At 49.0% G+C, this 19217-nt stretch overlaps 1 protein-coding gene across 8 annotated transcripts in view; it reads right to left on the reverse strand.

The window, feature by feature from the left end:
- Nucleotides 1-19217, reverse strand: part of CDH22 (cadherin 22) — a 137970-nt gene that overhangs the window by 11347 nt on the left and 107406 nt on the right. For all 8 annotated transcript variants that reach the window (XM_050917706.1, XM_050917703.1, XM_050917702.1 and 5 more), the window contains 2 exons: nucleotides 13541-13662; nucleotides 12880-12997 (listed from right to left, as the gene is read on the reverse strand). In XM_050917706.1, coding sequence (XP_050773663.1) covers nucleotides 12880-12997; nucleotides 13541-13662 — 240 coding nt within the window. The remainder of the gene's footprint in view (nucleotides 1-12879; nucleotides 12998-13540; nucleotides 13663-19217) is intronic.

Here is a 19217-nt window from a genome sequence, read left to right on the forward strand (position 1 = left end):
AGCAAGGGGCTAGGACCCCATCTCTGCCCTGTTTAGCTAGACACCAGGTTAGGTGTTTGGACACTTTGAAGTAACAGGATGGAGAAGCACGCTGTTATATTAATTTTAATAGAACACTTGCCAGTCCATGGGAAACTCAGAAGTTCTGCCCATCTGGACCCAATGGACATTATCAGGGGTTTGGGACATACCAGCAGGGAATATGCACAAACCTACTAATAAGCCTGAGAACTTGGGGCAGAGAAATCTTGGCTCAGTGGGTCTGACCCTGGCCCCTATCTGGGGCTTTCTGCTCACCGCCCGATCTGGGTGAGGGATGGTGCCAGGCCAGCTCTCGCTCCGAGATGTTTCTCAGATAGGAGTTCTGTACTTTGGAGCTGTTCCAGGGTCTCAGGCAGACACCTATTTAGCTCTTTGTAAATATGTACTTAGCACCAATTCCTAGTGTTGTTTGGGAAGCACATCAGAAGGCTGACAACACCCATTTTGTTTACAGTCAGCTCCAGCTCATGTTAGAGAAAGACCTGCTACAACACACCGATTTCAAAATGATTTGTATAAATACAAAATACTCACTAGAAATACGCGAGTCCCTCAGTGAAAGGCAGCTACTAACTTCAGCTCTGATACTGATGGAACGACACATGCAGCACTTTGAATCACTACGTCCATCCAACATTACCCCCCACCCTCCCCCTCAGAAGGCAAAGAGGAAGCATTTTGATTGTCCTGTCCACAAAGTCAAAACAAAAGCAGCCAACAACATTTAAATATTTCAGAGAGGCACAGCCCACAGAGGTGTTGGAGACCTTCCACAGACACACATAACTCAATGGCAGAGAGTGAGACAAAATTAAAAGATGAATACAAAACTCTTTATTTCAAACTGCCAAACACAACATTTTCTCTCCCTGAGCAGGGCCAAGCAAGCACCGGATCCAGAGTGGAGACCCACACAGATCTTCATGGCTATAACAAAAGCAGAAAAGGTCTGGTAGTTTATTTAGCTCATCACCAAGCCAATGCTGGACTATTGGTTAGACAGTCTGAGAGCTTCAACGTTAGGCACTTTTCCCAGATATTCAGCCTCCATTTCCCTTTGCTCAGTTTAATCCCATAACTAACCCCACATCCCCTCCTTCTCTCCTTGCTTGATGTTTACAGCCTTCAGTAATTTGTAGACTGTCCTCCTGGCCCCTCTCCTCAGCTGTTGCATAGCCAAATAGTCACATGTATCCCTCTGTCTTCACAGGTCAGTCCTCTCCTCTGGCCCCATCGTCATTATCTTTGTAATGGCTCTTCTCTGAGCATCCTCACATTTCCTAATTCCTTTGCAGAACTGAGATGCCTTGAGCAGAGGGCAGTATTCTCTCAGCAGGCACCATCCTACCAGTGTTGTGCCACAGATGATCATTGTGAATGTAGTCCCAAAGCCACCACAGGGTCAAAATTATCTTCTTGGTCCACAGCTTTTCAACTTTGAGGTGACAATGGGGTTATCTGTATGGTGAAATATTTGGGGCTCATCCATGCTTGCATGTGTTTGCTGCCTGGCACATGCTAGGCAGTAACTTTTGTATGCATCATCCTCTGCTTGTGAAGCCCACAAACCATTTTTTCCCCTTGCTACTGTCTTACATTTCAAGCACTTCCCTTATGTGCTGTCCCCAGATTGCGATATACTGCCCTCCTACTAATCACCTGGGCGATTACTTCCTACATACGCCACATCACTTTTCCAGAGAGAGTCCCCTGTTATTTCCTGCCCATGTCTCGCTCGCCTTGAGGACCAGACTAATAAAACAGGGCCCAAACCTGCGTGAACGAAGTGTCCAGAACTCAGCCCTTGTTACTGGTACAGAACAGGAAAGCTTGGGAACACGAGCTAGTGACAGTGATGCCTATATCCTAACCAGGTGTAGTAAAACAGTTCAGTCTCTCAGAGTCTTTCTGCAAACAGACTCTGCTGATGGCAGCAATAGCTCTTTTTTCATAAGTCAATTGAAAATAGGAGAAAAAAGAAAGCAGATGAGAGCAATCAAATCTCCGGGTTGGATTTTCAGATCCTCGCTCCTCCTGCACTTGCTGGGCCAGAATAAGCATCTGTCTTCCCCTTCTCCATCAGCTGTTCCACAGCTTTAGCATCCCAGGACATGCAGACTTTTTATTGTATATAACTCCCAGTTCAGTGGGCAACCATACTGCAGTTGTAGCTTCCCTCTGCCTTAAAGGTTTCTCTGAAAGGAATAAAATTCCCTTCTCTGACTTCCGTGGCAGGGCTCAGGTCTGGTGGGAAAGAATTCTTGATTGTATGCATTTTACTTCTTCCTTACCCAAAATTCTCTGAGCTTCAGGCATCATTACTGCTCTGGCTCCACTGCCTTCTTCTTTGCCTGGGTGGGAATGAAGTGCTTCCTTTTCCTCTCTGTCAGATCCGTTTCTACGTCATGCAGAGTGGGTAACAGAATCTCCACGGGAGCTGGAGTATGTGTTACCTCTATCCTCAGGCACTCCTAGAATCCTGATTGTTAAGATTTCCAAATCTTCCATCACTCATTATGTTGCTCTTAATTAGACCTTTAGAGAGTTGAGACATCTGCTTGTCTAGCCCCTAAGCTTTGGAGTTGGCAGGCTCCATGTGTCATTCCGTATTATCTACCAGACTTTCCAGGCTGCTGAGATGAGATTCCCTCTACTATCCCTTCCAATGCAGTTAGTATTTCTTGGAGAACATGATTTTTGGCCATAATTGTCTCAAATGCTTCTCTAATCAATTTGCTCAGGCCAGGCACAGCCAGCAGAGGAGAGGCAGGAGTCCTAGGATGGTGCAACATCTGGAAGGCCACAGACTGTACGGGGCAGAAAGTCGTCTTTTTCCATTCTATATTTGCCTTTAGGCATCTCAACTGTTGTTCCGCTTCCTTCTGGACATAGCCACCCACTGGCTATGATGCTGCGAGGAGTGTAGAACAATGCCGCATAGCTGGAAAGGTTCACTTCAAAGCTTCATCTTTCAACACAGCACTAGCAGATGATGCTAAGAGTGAAGCAGGCTCAGTCTGCGATGTTAGAAGAAGAGGGCCTATGTGGCTTTGTCAGGATGGACTCTGAAAGTCCTGCGGGATAGGAGCTTGTATGGGGACTGGGTAAGAACAACACAACAAAGAAGCTGGCACAGAATGTGAGTAAGCGCTCAATGAGCTCCACCTCGACTTGCGGTTTTGCAGATCAGCAGTAAAGTGAGTGAGTGAGCGCCCTGAAAACACTCAGGAAGAGCAGCAGCAAAGCAGGGTGACCCCTGCGGATACAAATGAGGGAACCATTACCAAAGCCCCTGGCTCTCACAGACAGGATAAGTGGTAAGTCAGCAAAAGCAAATGCCTCCCTACTGGCTGTCGCTTTAGGCCTTTTCTTTCTCTGATCAAGAGGAGCATCAGCATTTCTGGAAGGCAACCAGGGCTCAGCCAAGGAGGCTGGGTCAATTGTAGCAAGAGAGTGGGTGTGGCAGAGTGTGGGTGTAGGAAGCAGTGAGTGTGGAGAGGGCAGGGGGAGTGGGAATATTAATCAGGGTCCTTATTTAAAAGGCCCCTTGGTGGGTCATGTCTGGGGGCCGGGCCACACGCCTTGGGAAGGGGGAGAAGGAACAGGTCCTGCAGCAAGGCCTGGCCCCTGGGTGGGGCAGGCTGTGTCTGTGTGGACGTGGCTCTTCTCTCACCTTTTTATTCACACCCTTGTAGATCAAGCTCATGGCTGGCTGGGCCCCTGTGAGATTCCAGACTAGCCCTAGCATCTGGGCCCCAAGCAGGGAGCCCCTCGGTGACTTTTCAGCTCCAGGGCTGAAGCATGGAGGGCAGGAGACTGTCTCTCCCCTCTGCTCTCAGTGACCACCAGTGGGGCCCAGCACCCTAGAGCCTCCAGGGAGGGTGGCAGAGGAAGAGGGGGCTTTGCCTGCTGTTCCAGCTGCTGGTGGATTAGCAACCCGGATTCAGTACTAGGGATTCAGTGAATGCCAGCTCTGGAGCATGGGATGGTGGGGCTGGCTGAGCTCATTTCCCATATGAAAGTAGGGCCTAAGGTAAAACGTTGGAGCTTCTGCGCTTTCTGGTTTGTGTTTCTGGTGCTGCAGAACAAAGACAGCGGGTCCTTTCAGTGGCTGCGCTGCAATGATGACGTCCCAGGGCCAGTTTCAAATTCCTTCTAGCACAGCATGGCTCAGAGTAGCCTCTTCTCTCCAGTCTGCTGCCACCCCACTGCACTTGCTCCATATGTTGGGAGGTGCAGGTGGTTACTGTGGGCGACTTGGGGCTGCACGTGCAGCGGTATCACATCTGAGCAGGGAACTTATCGTCCCTCTCTGCGAAGGGCCTGCGAAATGGCCCCATGATCTTGCATTCAGGACTGGGCACCTCAGCTCCAGAATGATGCCGATTAACTGGAAGGTTCAGAGAAAAGCAACAAAAATACCAGGAGGGCTGGAGGGGCCGAATAAGGATGAAAGAGGAACATGGCTGAGCGTGCCTCGCAGAGCCAGCTAATGCAAACCGGCAGCTCTGCTCAGAGCGTAAACGTGCCTGTGGGGGAGCGGCGTTGGGAACTGTTCAGAGTGGGACAAAGGGGTGTAAACTAGGAGCAAAGGGTGACAGCAGCAAAGGAAAATGGAGCCTGAGGCGACGTCATGTCTACATTGTGCGGTTGCCCCACAGCATAGACTATTGGGGGGGGGCTCAATTACACAGCACACCAAAGCGCTGAGCTCTAACTCGGCCATGTGGACGCTGCGGGCACAAACTAAACGGTACCTTCTTCGCGTTAACGTCACTCTGGTTCAAACAGTGTCGCACTTCGGTGTGCCCGGCATTTCACACCCTGTAGGCTGCACTGTGGCGCGGCATGGACATAGACAGACTCAAAGACTCCATTTTCCTTTCCTTTACGTCAGCCCTTTGCTCCTGGTTCATAGAATCATAGAACCACAGAATCTCAGGGTTGGAAGGGACCTCAGGAGGTATCTAGTCCAATCCCCTGCTCAAAGCAGGACCAATCCCCAACTAAATCATCCCCGCCAGGCTTTGTCAAGCTAGGTCTTAAAATCCTCTAAGGAAGGAGATTCCACCACCTCCCTAGGGAACCCATTCCAGTGCTTCACCACCCTCCTAGTGAAATAGTTTACACCCTCTTGTCCCACTGGCCCCATAGGCCACACTGTGGCACAGTGTAGACAAGCCCTGTGTGTCAGAGACCCCCCCCCGAGAGGAAGTGCCATCATTTGGGCCATTGAATGCAGTGCTGGAGAGAGCTCTAGAGAATGGACTGTGTGGTGCAGCTCCGCCTGGCCCCGGGGGACAGGATGGCAGGGACAGACCCTGGCCTCTGAGGGACAGACTGGGCTGGGCTTTTGTCATTTTGACTCTCTGAGTCCTGCCTGGTTGGGCACTCTCCCATCCACGGTCACTGGCTGCAATGTCTCCTGCATGTCCTCTCTCCTCTGCTGGATGCTGTCTGGGGTCACTGATCATTAGCCATGCTCATTTGGGGACCTTGGCCAAATCACTGTCCTGGCTAACTAGAGACAGAAACCTCCTGCCTGAATGCCCCAGGGGGAGATGGCTCTGGGGATGGCAGGAGGAGGCCCAGGAGCCATCATGCTGCCATAGGCAAGATGGTTCAGGGGTGCCTGGAGAAACCATGTCCTGCAGCACTCCGGCTCCCAAAAGCCTCCTGACAATTGTGGCGTGTATGTAAGAGGACGGACTGAGCCATGACCTCATCTCTGTGGGAGGCATGGTGACCGACTCCCCTTAAGCACTCAAGGGAGTGCAGGAGTATGTCCGGTCTGCTCCGGGGGGTGGTTTCTAGGCTGGGAGAGGGGCTCTCCGCCCTCACAACACAGTATGCTGCCTCCTCTCCTGGCCGGTGTGCAGTGGTTGTGAGCAAAGCTATTGGCCCAGCCCCACTCCCCTCTGCAAAGCCCATGTAAATAGTCCCATGGGGGGAGGTTCAGCTAGGAGGGCACAGTCACCCCTCCAGAGCACACCCATGCAGGAGTGGGCCAAGAGAGATGCCTAACCGTGGATCCGAAGGGCAGACTGTCCCATCTCTCTGGGCCTGCCCCAAGAACCGCTGTCCCTGGAGCCTCCACAGGGTGCACTCTGGGTAGTCGGAACCTGCCTGCATTAACTCTCAGCATCCTGCTCCTCTCTGCACAGTGGGTCTTTGCTGCTCAGCTGCCATGCCTGCCTGCAGAAGTGGGGGCAGGATCCGGGCCATTAATTTTTAAAAGGAAATAAATTTTCACTCTGGGCCATTCTGTTTCCCCTGGTATTTTGCCATTTTCTGCGGAGTGTAATTTTAACTGGGTTAGATGCTACCGCTCAGTGGCCACCTTCCACCCCTCCCCTATTAGGTATAGGCATATCCCAGCAGTTCTCAGCTCTAGCACATCTCTGTAGGATCCCTGGAAGCTTCTCTCAGCTATTAGAATAGAGGTATGCCGATCCCCTCTTGCAGCTAGGGACAACACCTTTGCATTCTGCCGCCAGTGGGACAATTTGGCATTTGGTGTGTGCAAACAAATGTCACTTTCTAATAGCTGAAAATCTAATGCTCTGCTGACCACAGCCTCCTAATCCCATCCAGTTCCTCATCAAAATCCCACTGTCTCTGCCAGGAGCCTCTCTGCTCATCCTGACAAACTCTTACACAGGGTCAAAGATGGAGAACATTTCCTGGGAGGATTTTGGTCCCTGTCATGCTGAGAGGATGAGTTACGCTCCTGATGTTGCTCTCTGCTGCCTAACAGGAAGTGAGAGAAGTAGGTGCAAAAAGATTTAACCAAGAGCTTAGTGAATCCATCTGTGCTGACATCCATCAGTGTCACTCCTTGGCTGCAGAAGCAATATTTATAAATCACGTTTCAAAACGGCTACAAATTTGTACAAAGAAACAGATGGGCTAGTGGGTAGCAGTTTGTCACCACTGATATTTATATAGAGAAGGAGACAGAGTGCAAGAGGGGCCGAGCCTGAGAGAGAGACGGCAAGGAGGGGGGAGAGAAACTGAAGGAGGCTATAGCAAGGGAATGAGCAGGACCGGAAGGGAACCAAAGAAGAGAGTGCTGGGGAAATTAGATTGGTGGGGGCGGGGTGAAGAGGGGGAATTGGACAGAAGCAAAAGAGGGGAGACAGAGTGAAAGAGTGCAGTAATAATACATCCTCCAGCAGCTTCCAGTTCTTATTATCTAATAAGCCATTGCTCAGCGACGCATCCGTCAGGGTCTCCAGCAGCCCTCCGAACAAGCCCTGCAATTAAAGCTTGTTTCCAGCCAAGGCAGAGAGGTGCTGGGTGACGCTGGCTTTTACTCCTTGCTTAGTGAGATGCCACAAGGAAAGTTTCGGGGATCACTCAGCACGGAAGATTAATTTGCTCCAGCAGAATGAGCCTCATGGTGCTCTCTGAGGAATCAGTAACTCCTTGCAGTACCAGAGCAGAGAGTCTGGAGAAGGAGCCATATGCAAGCAAGCACAGGGCTGCCCGAACTCCCGGGTTCCTCTTGGTTTGAAGCCCGTTGGTGGAGAAGCCCAGAGCAACATGAACATGGAGCACAAATGCCCACACACTGTCTGGGGGAAGAGGGCGGCTTTTGCCAAGCTCTGATTATCTGAAATGTTTATACGCATAAAAATGAGGTTGGAAAATCACTAATGCAGGAAAGGGCCACAGTGGATGCTGGGAGCTACAGAGCAATCTCCTGTCAGGGAATGCGCTTGGAGAAGTGTAACCTGACTGTGTCAAACAGCCCTGGCTCCCGTGGGGGAGAATCCTGCCTCCCAGGCCTGTCAGAACATTTGGAAGACATTAATGAAGTAACAGACACAGGTGGATATAATTTACTTGGAGTTCAAAAAGTTTTTGATAAGGTCCCTCAGAAGAGGCTATGAAGGAGAACAACACAGGGCATGGGGCAAAATCTTGAGGAGGATTAAAAGCTGGTTAGATGATAAGCACACAAAGAGACTCCATGAATAGCTGCCCCAAGAGTGGAGAGAGGTTAATTGAGGGTCACCTTGGGTCAGTAATTGGACCAGTGTTATTTAACATACAGTGAAGAGACATTCGTTTCTCCACAGTTAAGAGTGAAGCTTTTAATTGCAACCTGGATTTTGATGCTCTGAACTAGGTCAAAACAAAACCAATCTGCCTGAAATGTCATAGACAGGATTTTAGGAGGGGACAGAGTTCTTCTGGAAGGCAAACTGGATCAAGTTATGGGGAGATGAAGGCTGCGAAAAGGGAGGTGGTTTCATTTTTTGAAAACTTCCTTTACCTTTTGTTTTGTCTCCCTCCAACATGGTGCCTTTGGCTAGTGGGCAAGCTTCAGGAGGTAAACAGAAGGTACATGTTTAGTAGAAGGGTTTTAAGATGCCCCCAGCCACTTGGGATCCTAGCTGAGCCTGCAGTGTGGCAGGTATCCCTCAGATCCACTTACAATTCGCAGTTGGACTCAGCAGAAATGTCAGTCAACCAATAGGAAACTTGATCTGATATCAGGCAGCACCCTCCACCACTCCAGAGGGCATCTCCCCAGGCAAACACAGGGACATGAAGCTCATAGTGTTTAATGCCAAATCAACAGTAAATAAGACCGTGACTATCAACAAGATTCCAGATCTGCTGAGACCAGGTCCAACAACATTACAGCCCTGCTGGCCCTTGCCCATCCCATCCCCATGCTACTCAGTGCATCAGAAGCAGAAATGAACACTCAGAATAGCAGAAGGCAGGACGTGTATGCAGCAACCCTAATATTTCAGCTCACCCCAATGGCAGCATGGGATCTCTTGGGCCCATGCATCTACCGTCTTTGTGAGGCCAGAAACTCTGACGCTAGGGTTCTGCTGTGCACAGGCCCCTGAAGGGTTGAATTTCCTAACAGAGATAGCAGGCAATGACTCCTGGGGCAAACCTCCTAGATTTAATGAGACACATCAGTGCCCACAGACAGCACCTCTGGGCCCCTGAATGGAGAACTCATGTCTGCTCTTTTCACCGTGAGAGTCTCTCCGGTAGTACCAGACCCACCTATGTTTGACCATGAGATGCCACTGGAGCAGCTCAGACAACTAGCAGGAGCAAGTAGCAACATGTGATGGCTCTACTCCTCCCTTACGCACCAGACTCAGGTCATATCAGGCAGCTGCACCCACCCCTACAGCTCTCACCTTCAGAGTCTCACTAGCCTTTCGTCCGGTCTCTGCTAAATGCCGGAAGCTGGTGAGCTCACACAGCTTGAACAGACAGAGGATAGCATGTCTGCTGAACACGTTATTCTGACAGTCTGTAAAGCAAGGGGGCAGTCTGGGTCATGTCATCTGAGTCCTGAGAAGGGCAGTGGAGGGTTAGCCAAATGGCAAGATTGAACAGGTGGCAAGGTGCTTGAGTGCCGGAGTTATTTGGCCTGCAGTAGAGGAGAGTTAGCAGGGATTGACGGACAGATTCTGAATCATCAGCTGACCAAGCCCTCCAAAGAGATACTTGCTGAGATTAAGTGAAAGAGCAGAACAGTCAGACCCAATGAAAGGAAATGCTTCTTAGTGCACCGTAGAGGGAGCGGGTGGAACCCATGCCACAGAAGGCCCCTTGAGTCAGTTACTCTGGCAGACTATTAATAGTATTGGGAGGTTTGTAGGCTAAGAGCAGGTTGACACTAGCTTTGCCAGTGTAGCTATTCTGATTTACTACCACAGCAAAGCACTCCTAGTGTGGACACAGCTGCACTTTTGCCAGTAAAGCCTACTCCAGTCCCCCGAGCAAAATCAGCTACACTGGTAAAAGCACAGTTTTGCTAGTATAAATGCAAGAGGTGTTGCCAGCACCGCTCTGTCGCTCAGGGACCACATCTCTTCATACCCCAGTCAATAGAGCTATGCCAGCAGAAGTTTGCAGTGTAGACCTGGCTGTACACTAAGGCTTTGTCCACACTACACAGCTTTTAGTGACACAGCTGTGTCGCTAAAAGTCGGGAAGTGTAAACGCTGCCAACAAAATACGTCCACCCCCTAGGAACCAAGTTTGCGTTGTCAACAGGAGAGCACTCCTGCTGAAAACGAGCCCTTTACACTGCCACTTGCCATGGCAAAACTATTGTCTTTCAGGGGAGGGTGGGGCTTTTTTAAGCACCTGTGAACGACAAAAGTGTTGTCATTCAACTGGCAGTGTAGACCAAGCCTCAATGTGAAAAGTTCTGTTTCAGGGCACACCCTGACATGCTGCCCGCAAAAGCAGGGTTTTTCCTGCCAGCTCTGAACAATTGGCCAGGCATGTTGAAGTTGTTTCCACCTCCCCCTGAAGCACTGACAATAGCAGCCAGTGCCAGAGGTGCTATAACAGACTGGACAGACTGGCAGGGTAGTGTGAGCTAGTAACTCCTTATGCTCCAAAAAGCAATAGACTGACATATCTTAGGCCATGTCTGCACTAGTGAGCTGACAGCAGCACAGCTCACTTGTGTAGTCACTCTATGCTGATGGGAGAGCGTCTCCTGCCGACATAGCACTGTCCTCACCAGTGCTTCTGTCGGTGTCACTCGTGTGTGTTTTTTCTAGGGCTGTCGATTAATCGCAGTTAACTCATGCAAGTAACTCGAAAAAATTAATCATGATTAATCGCAGTTTTAATCGCACTTTTAAACTGTTAAACAATAGTATACCAACTGAAATGTATTTAATATTTTGGATGTTTTTGTACATTTTCATAAATACTGCATTCTGTGTTGCAATTGACATCAAAGTGTATATTATTTTTTACTACAAATATTTGTACTGTAAAAATGATAAAAAATAGTTTTTCAATTCACCTCATACAAGTACTGAAGTGCAATCCCTTTGTCGTGAAAGTGCAATTTACAAATGTAGACTTTTTTGTTACATAACTGCACTCAAAAACAAAACAATATAAAATTTTAGAGCCTACAAGTCCACTCAGTCCTACTTCTTGTTCAGCCAATCGCTAAGACAAACGAGTTTGTTTACATTTACAGTAGGTAATACTGCCCTCTTCTTATTTACAATGTCACCAGAAAGTGAGAACAGGCACTTGCATGGTGGCATTGCAAGGTATTTACGTGTCAGATATGCTAAACATTCGTATGCCCCTTCATGCTTTGGCCACCATTCCGGAGGACACGTTTCCATGCTGATGACGCTCGTTAAAAAAATAATGCATTAATTAAATCTGTGACAACTCCTTGGGGAGAGAATTGTATGTCCCCTGCTCTGTTTTACCCACATTCTGCCATATATTTCATGTTATAGCAGTCTCAGATGATGACCCAGCACATGTTCATTTTAAGAACACTTTCACTGCAGATTTGCTAAAACGCAGAGAAGGTACCAATGTGAAATTTCTAAAGATAGTTACAGCTCTCCACCCAAGGTTTACGAATCTGAGGTGCCTTCAAAAATCTGAGAGGAAGGAAGTGTGGGGCATGCTTTCAGAAATCGTAAAAGAGCAATACTCCGATGCAGAAACTACAGAACCCGAACCACCAAAAAAGAAAATCAACCTTCTGTTGGTGGCATCTGACTCAGATGATGAAAATGAACAGGTGTTGGTCTGCACTGCTTTGGATTGTTATCAAGCAGAACCTGTCATCAGCATGGACGCATGTCCTCTGGAATGGTGGTTGAAGCACAAAGGGACATATGAATCTTAAACGCACCTGGCACATAAATATCTTGCGACGCCAGCTACAACAGTGCCATGAGAACACCTGATCTCATTTTCAAGTGACATTGTAAACAGGAAGTGGACTGGGGGCAGCATTATCTTCTGTAAATGTAAACAAACTTGTTTGTCGGAGCAATTGGCTGAACAAAAAGTAGGACTGAGTGGACTTGCAGGCTCTAAAATTTAACATTGTTTTATTTTTGAATGCAGTTTTTTTTTTTTACATAATTCCATATTTGTAAGTTCCAATTTCATGATAAAGAGATAGCTCTACAATACTTGTATTAGGTGAATTGAAAAATACTATTTCTTCCGTTTTTACAGTGCAAATACTTGTAATAAATAAATATAAAGTGAGCACTATACACTTTGTACTCTGTGTTGTAACTGAAATCAAAATATTTGAAAATATAGAAAACATCCAAAAATATTTAAACAAATGGTATTCTATTATTAACAGTGCGATTAATCACGCGATTAATCACAATTAATTCTTTTAATTGCTTGACGGCTCTAGCTTTTTCATGTCCCTGAGTGACACAAGTTATACCGACAAAAGTGCTAGTGTACATACAGCCTAGACCCGATGTGTGAGTGAAGCCCCCAGCCTCCCAGTGCATCTTTTCCAGGGGCATGGCCTGCTATTCTGCTCAGCGTGTCTCTGCTCTGGGTAGGGGGCTGCTTCACTGCGTGTGGGGGAAATCAAATATACATCATGGTGAGGCTGTGCCCCCTCTGCAGGACTGAGAAAGGAAAACAGGCCTCCCACTGTCAGAGCCACAAAGCACCTAACAGGGGCTGAGAAACTGCTGGCTAGGAAGGAGCGAGGCGCAGCCTGCAGCAGCCAGACACAAAGCAGCTGGTGAGAGCTCCTGCTATTTGCTAGCAAAGAATTCTGGTGGGACAGGCTCCTAGGAAGGGCCGGTGGGGCTCATACAGCTGCTCGGGAAGGGCTGGATCCACATCAATCAGAGGTGAAAGGTCTTGTGGGGGAACAGTCCGGGGAGCCTGCTGCATCACACAGCACTTCCCATGGTGACCAGCCTTTCTTGCTCCCCTTTCTTGGCACAGGTCCCAGGCCATGCAGCCACCAACTGGAGAGGAAGGAAGAATAGGGCAGAAGGGAATTGACAAATGGGAAGGACGATGACTCACCCTGGATATCCAGCAGAGAAAAGTGGTGGTTGTTGGTGGCTTCCGAGGCCAGTGTGAAGTAGAAGCGATGGCCACTCTGAGGCTCATCACGATCCACGACACTTATTGTCTGAATTAGCTACAGGAAGAAAGCAGTGGTCAGTGCTGCTTCCCTGGGGCTGATGGAGAGGTCTCTGCCTGGGGGCGTCTCACAGCACTGGGAATGGGCAGCATCTCCCTCAAGAGAGATGGAAAACCTTTTCCAATGCCATCAGATTCACCTATTCAGCATCTTCCATGCATCTGCAGCTGGGCAGGAAGGGAATGGCATTGCTCCCACCCCCACCCCCATCCCCGGGAACATAACAGAACCTTCTCTTCCTGAAGGGTCAGCTCTCCTGGAGGGAGAGGCAATCGCAGCTCCACAAGCAGTGGCTGCCAGAGTAATTTTGAGATGAAAATTGCCCCCCAAAGTCACACACTATCAGGGTGGAAGTTCTGTCTCAACCTGAGCAGTCAGAGAACAGTGCCAACTCCTTAACCCTGAGGCAGGCCTCACCGCTGCATGCGCTTCCCAGGTACACAGACATCCAGTCAGGATGTGCCAGGCCTAATGCAGACGTTTCACCTGCAAACACTGCACGTGGCAAAATGCTGACTGGGAGCCGGGCGTTCTGATTACCTGGCCGGGCTTGGCATCTTCACATACCGCAGCCTCGTACGGCATGGCCAGCTCGGGTGGGTTGTCGTTCACATCCAGGATTCGGATATGCAGAGATGCTCTAGACACCTGAGAACGATTGTCTGAAACAAAATAAACACACAATGCCATTGGTGAGCGTCCTCTGCCAGCAGCAGTGAACTTATCCCATCTCTTTGTTCTGTCGGCAACCCCTGTGGTCAGTGCCCTAAGTATTTATTTGATTTCTAACCACAACCATCAACACACCTTCCAGCTGCCTGGTACACAGATTAGCTCAAGTGTGATGCAAACATTTCCTCCACAACTCAGCAGCATCTATACAGAGTCCCTCAGCTACACCAGCCGAATTTCCATGTGTGGAACTCAACTGTTGAGGACTGCAGCTAACAAGGTGCCTCTCTCAGCAAATTCTAGCTTTTATGGTGCATGTGAATTCCAGTGCCAAGAACCTGCCACTGATCCGATGGTGAAGATTTACCCCCTGGCCAACTCCCACAAGCTTCACTCTTGAGACTGACAGATGTGGGCATAGGAAGAGGGGATCTGTGAGACTCAACCATCCAGGGCTGAAGGTATCACCTCAGTGAAACTTCAGTAAAGGTGAAATGAAAGTGCAGTTGGAACGGGAGAGAGCTACAAATCAATACAAAGATCGTGGCATTAACAAACCCCATAACACGTGTCACATTCAGTCTCTTCCCTTCCTGTGGCTCCCCACTTCCCAGCCCATGCCTGGACATTCGTTAGAATGCCAGGTCCTTGGCCCCAGGGCTCCTGTGTTCATTGCTGGTGAGGCATCCAGTTCAGTTTGAGCTCTACAGGAATGATGGGTTTGTAGATAATCGCTGGCACCTGGAACCTTTCCTAGGTGTGACCTGGCAGGCAGTGCAGAGCACCCAGCACAGTAAAGTAAATAATTGGAGATATACCAATCTCCCAGAACTGGAAGGGACCTTGAAAGGTCACTGAGTCCAGCCCCCTGCCTTCACTAGCAGGACCAATTCTTGCCCCAGATCCCTAAGTGGCCCCCTCAAGGATTGAACTCACAACTCTGGGTTTAGCAGGCCAATGCTCAAACCACTGAGCTATCCCTCCCCAACGTTACACCCACAGGTAATGTGTCTGCATGAGTGTGCCCTGATCAGAAGGATATGGAGGAGGAGGAGAAGAAGGGAAAGTGCACTTCCAGATGGTGTCGAGAGATTACACCTAGGTCTCAGAGATATCCCACTGGAACCAGGAAGCTGTTAATTGTTAACGGGAGGCTTGTGAGTACAGGAGGTATGTCCTTTATGGGAGCCAGACTTGGACTATGGAACTCACTGCCTGTCACGGAGTCCCTGAGCGATGCTCTGGAACTGCTCCCCATAAAGCCAGTCAGGACTCTGGGGAGCCTCCTCTCCCTTGGAGCAGACTGTCTTCAGGGTAAGAAGCTCACACGGCTTCACCTCCTGGGTCTCTCCTTGGAGCATTCAGCATCCTCTGCCCCTCCGTGCGCTTCCCACAGCGAGCCCGCCCCAGCGGGGTCCTGGGGAAGTCAGAGGGTCCTGCACGCACCCCCACTTTGCTTTGCAGTCAGATGTGACTCTTAGCCAGCCAGTAAAACAGAAGTTTATTAGATGACAGGAACACAGTCTAAAACAGAGCTTGTAGGTACAGAGAATGGGACCCCTCAGCCAGGTCCATTCTGGGGCCCAGCAAGACAGACAACCCTGTCTACCCTCACTTCCCGTCCCCAGCCAGCTTCAAACTGAAACCCCCTCCAGCCCATCCTCTCTGACCTTTGTCTCTTTCCCGGGCCAGAAGGTCACCTGATCTCTTTGTTCACCTTTAGCTATTCCCTTGCAGGGGGGAAGGGCTCCAGTAATTTGTTGCCAGGATACAGAGTGTCGGCCATTTATGCACACTGGAGACTTAAGAAATGCATAGGGGAAACTGAGGCACCCACACAGTATTCAGAGGAAACATTAAGAACAGTCCCACTTCGTCACACTGCCACAAGAGATAAGAGTCTCACCAGGTCTGGAGCGAAATGCAAAACTCAGCTCTGAGATTCAGTTTTCCTGCAATAAGCTCGTCCCATAGATACACACACGCACTGTTAAAATCAGTGCTATAGACCAGTCAAGCTGTGCTCCCAACAGACTGGCAAGTGGGAAACAGAGAGGCTGCCAACATTAATTCTATTTTTAAATCTTTGGAGGGCCCCAGATATGACGACAATGGGAGCTATGTACATCCTGGATAGAGAGATTCTCAGGCAGTCCAAGGGCCAGCTCGCTGCCGTCATCTAGCACAGGGCTTTGAGGCACTGATGACTGAGGCAGAGTCTGAGAGAAGAGAATGCAAACTCCTGGCAGAGGCATTCCTCCCCATTCCATTAGGCTGGGCAGAGCCCAGGGGTGGCGAACCCCATTGGCAAGAGCTGAGCAGATGCCCTCACTCAGATTTCACCAGTTCCTCAAGCTTCTCCCCCTGCCAAAAAGCATCACACCTCTGCCTTATCTGGCTGGTATTTAAGCCAACTGGCTTTCATCCAGGCCCCTCTCTCAGTCTGGAGAGGATTGGAGGAAACAGCACTGCCCAACTCTAGGGAAAGGGACCCCCCAGTGTGCAGCAGACACGCAGCCCACAGCAGCTCACAGCTGTTCCAGAGGGTTGAAAGTAAATGCTGAAGCAAAGAAGGGCAGAAAAGGCCTTTCCACTTCCCACTCACTCAGCACTGGGGTCTCCAGGGCATGCCAGGTTAAGGGGAGGACTCAGTCTCTCTCTCCCAGAGACATCACTCTTCCTCTCAAGGAAAGAAGGGGAGTGTTATGTAAAAATTCTTCCAGAGCAACTAAACGTGGGGCAATTCCCACCTTACGGAGAGAAACCCCGACGCACAAGTGGGAAGATCTATCAGATCGGCTTCACTCGGCCCTGGTCAGCATTAGTCCTTTCAAGAGCTGATGCTCCAGGCCCTGAGGCTATAATGCCCATGTCAGAACAGGGATGCAGAGACAGGGAATAGGGCTCAGCTGCATTTCAGGCTGGCAATAAGTCTCCAGGGGTTCTTTGGTTCTGCCCCCTCAGAGACCTGCCCCGTGTCTGACCCTGGTGTGTTGAATACTGTGTGCAGATGTGATCACCCCATCTCAAAAATGATATATTGGAATTGGAAAGGTTCAGAAAAGGGCAACAAAAATGATTACGGATATGGAATGGCTTCCATATGAGGAGAGATTAATAAGAGTGGGATTTTTCAGCTTGGAAAAGAGACGACTAAAGGGGGATAAGATAGAGGTCTACACAATCATGACTGGTGTGGAGAAGGAAATAAGGAAGTGTTGTTCACTCCTTCTCATAACACAAGAACTAGAGGTCACCAAATGTAAGGTGACCAGACAGCAAGTGTGAAAAATCGGGTCAGGGATGGGGGGTAATTGGCACCTACATAAGAAAAAGCCCCAAATATCGAGACTGTCCCTATAAAATTGGGACATCTGGTCACCCTTAATGAAATTAATAGGCAGCAGGTTTAAAAACAAACAAAAGGAAGTATGCCTTCACACAACGCACAGTCAGTCTGTGGAACCCTTTGCCAGAGGATGCTGTGAAGGCCAAGACTATGAACTAGGTAAATTCATGGAGAATAGGTCCATCAATGGCTATTGGACAGGGATGGTGTCCCTAGCCTCGGTCTGCCAGAGGCTGTGAATGAGCAACAGGTGATGGGTCACTTGATGATTACTGGTTCTGTTCATTCCCTCTGAAGCACATGGCACCAGCCACTGTCAGAAGACAGGAAACTGGGCTAGATGGACTTTGGTTGACCAGTCTGGCCGTTCTTATGTTGCTGTTCTGAGCCCCTCCCGAGTCGGGGTTGGCTGAGCTGGTGCAGCCATGCAGCACTCCTCAAATGCCACATTGAACCCTTTCCAGCTGTGCCAACCCCCGGGCACTGCTAGGAAGCAGGGCACAGACTCAAACTGGCTGCGAGTTCTGCACATAGATTTCCCCAACCTATTACCAAGTGTACACTGCTCAGAGTCTCTGACAGCCTAAACATGGAGTCACAGGCAGGCCTCTTGGATTCTCTGGTCTATCTTGTCACTTAGGCAGCCTACTGTTGTGATAGCTGGTTGCTTGCACCACAAATTACAGCAATATTCAGGTTGCTTTTAGCCCCAAATCGCCAGTCACTTACCCCAGGTCAACTGCACACCACACAGTCATAGCCAACCCTATAATAAACTAAATACAGATCTATTATATAGCAAAAGGAAATAAGAGAGTTATTTTCAAGTGTAAAGCAGGTCAACAAACACATAAATGAGTTACAACCTCACATTTCAAAAGATAAGCTTAGTACCAATGCAGACACAAGAACGAATGGGTATAAACTGGACACTAGGAAGTTTAGACTTGAAATCAGACGAAGGTTTCTAACCATTAGAGGAGTGAAGTTCTGGAATAGCCTTCCAAGGGGAGTAGTGGGGGCAAAAGACATATCTGGCTTTACGACTAAGCTTGATAAGTTTATGGAAGGGATGGTATGATGGGATAGCTTAATTTTGGCAATTGATCTTTGATTACCAGCAGATAAGTATGCCCAGTGGTCGGTGATGGGATGTTGGGTGGGATGGGATCTGAGTTACTGCAGAGAATTCTTTCCTGAGTGCTGGCTGGTGAGTCTTGCCCACATGCTCAGGGTTTAGCTGATAGCCATATTTGGGGTCGGGAAGGAATTTTCCTCTGGGGCAGATTGGCAGAGGCCCTGGAGGTTTTTCACCTTCCTCTGCAGCATGGGGCATGGATCATGGGTCACTTGCTGGAGGATTCTCTGCTGCTTGAGGTCTTCAAACCACAATTTGAAGACTTCAATAACTCGGACATAGGTTAGGGGTTTGTTATAGAAGTGGATGGGTAGAGTTCTGTGGCCTGCTTTATGCAGGAGGTCAGACTAGATGATCACATTGGTCCCTTCTGACCCTAAAGTCTATGAATCTATGAGTCTATGAATCTATAATAGAAGCTTCTATAATAAGCCGGCTCTAGATGTCATTTAGGGCTAACCCAGGCTGAGCACAGGGGATCTCTTGCTTATTATGCCTTAGAAATCTTGTCTGCAGAGTCCAAGAAGCAATGAGATCCAGTTCCTCCTTGTTAGGGGTTTTTATTCCCTTCCCCTCTTCTGTTCTGAGCTGCAACTCAGCTGATGGGAGGAATTCACTTGCAAGACTCCTCTTCATGAGATGGGGGGGAGGGTGAAGGGGGAGAGTAAACAGTTCGTGTCCTCTCTAATGTTCCACTTCAGTCCATCTGGTATTGCTGGGCCTTCCCTGTCGGGCAGGACATAACATCTGCTGGAGACCAGCATTTCACACTGGTTAATGTCCCTCTCCTACCTGGAGAGTTACAATTACAATGGCTCACAATGCAAACGCTCAATCATTACCTTACATGATGGGATGTTATAAGTGAGATTAATGCAGGCAGCCAGCCCCAGCCTTCAATGCAGTCTAAACACTAAACTAATTCTTCTACTTCCAACCCCTATTCTAACAATACTAACGCCAGGTGAGCCGGACTGACTCCACCCATGTATTTATCAGGATTCAGTTGAGACATGGGGAGCTTGACCTGAGTTGGCACCTGGTCTGCCAGCATCACA

The sequence above is a fragment of the Gopherus flavomarginatus genome, chromosome 11, assembly GCF_025201925.1.
Source record: "Gopherus flavomarginatus isolate rGopFla2 chromosome 11, rGopFla2.mat.asm, whole genome shotgun sequence".
Taxonomy (NCBI): Eukaryota; Metazoa; Chordata; order Testudines; family Testudinidae; genus Gopherus; species Gopherus flavomarginatus.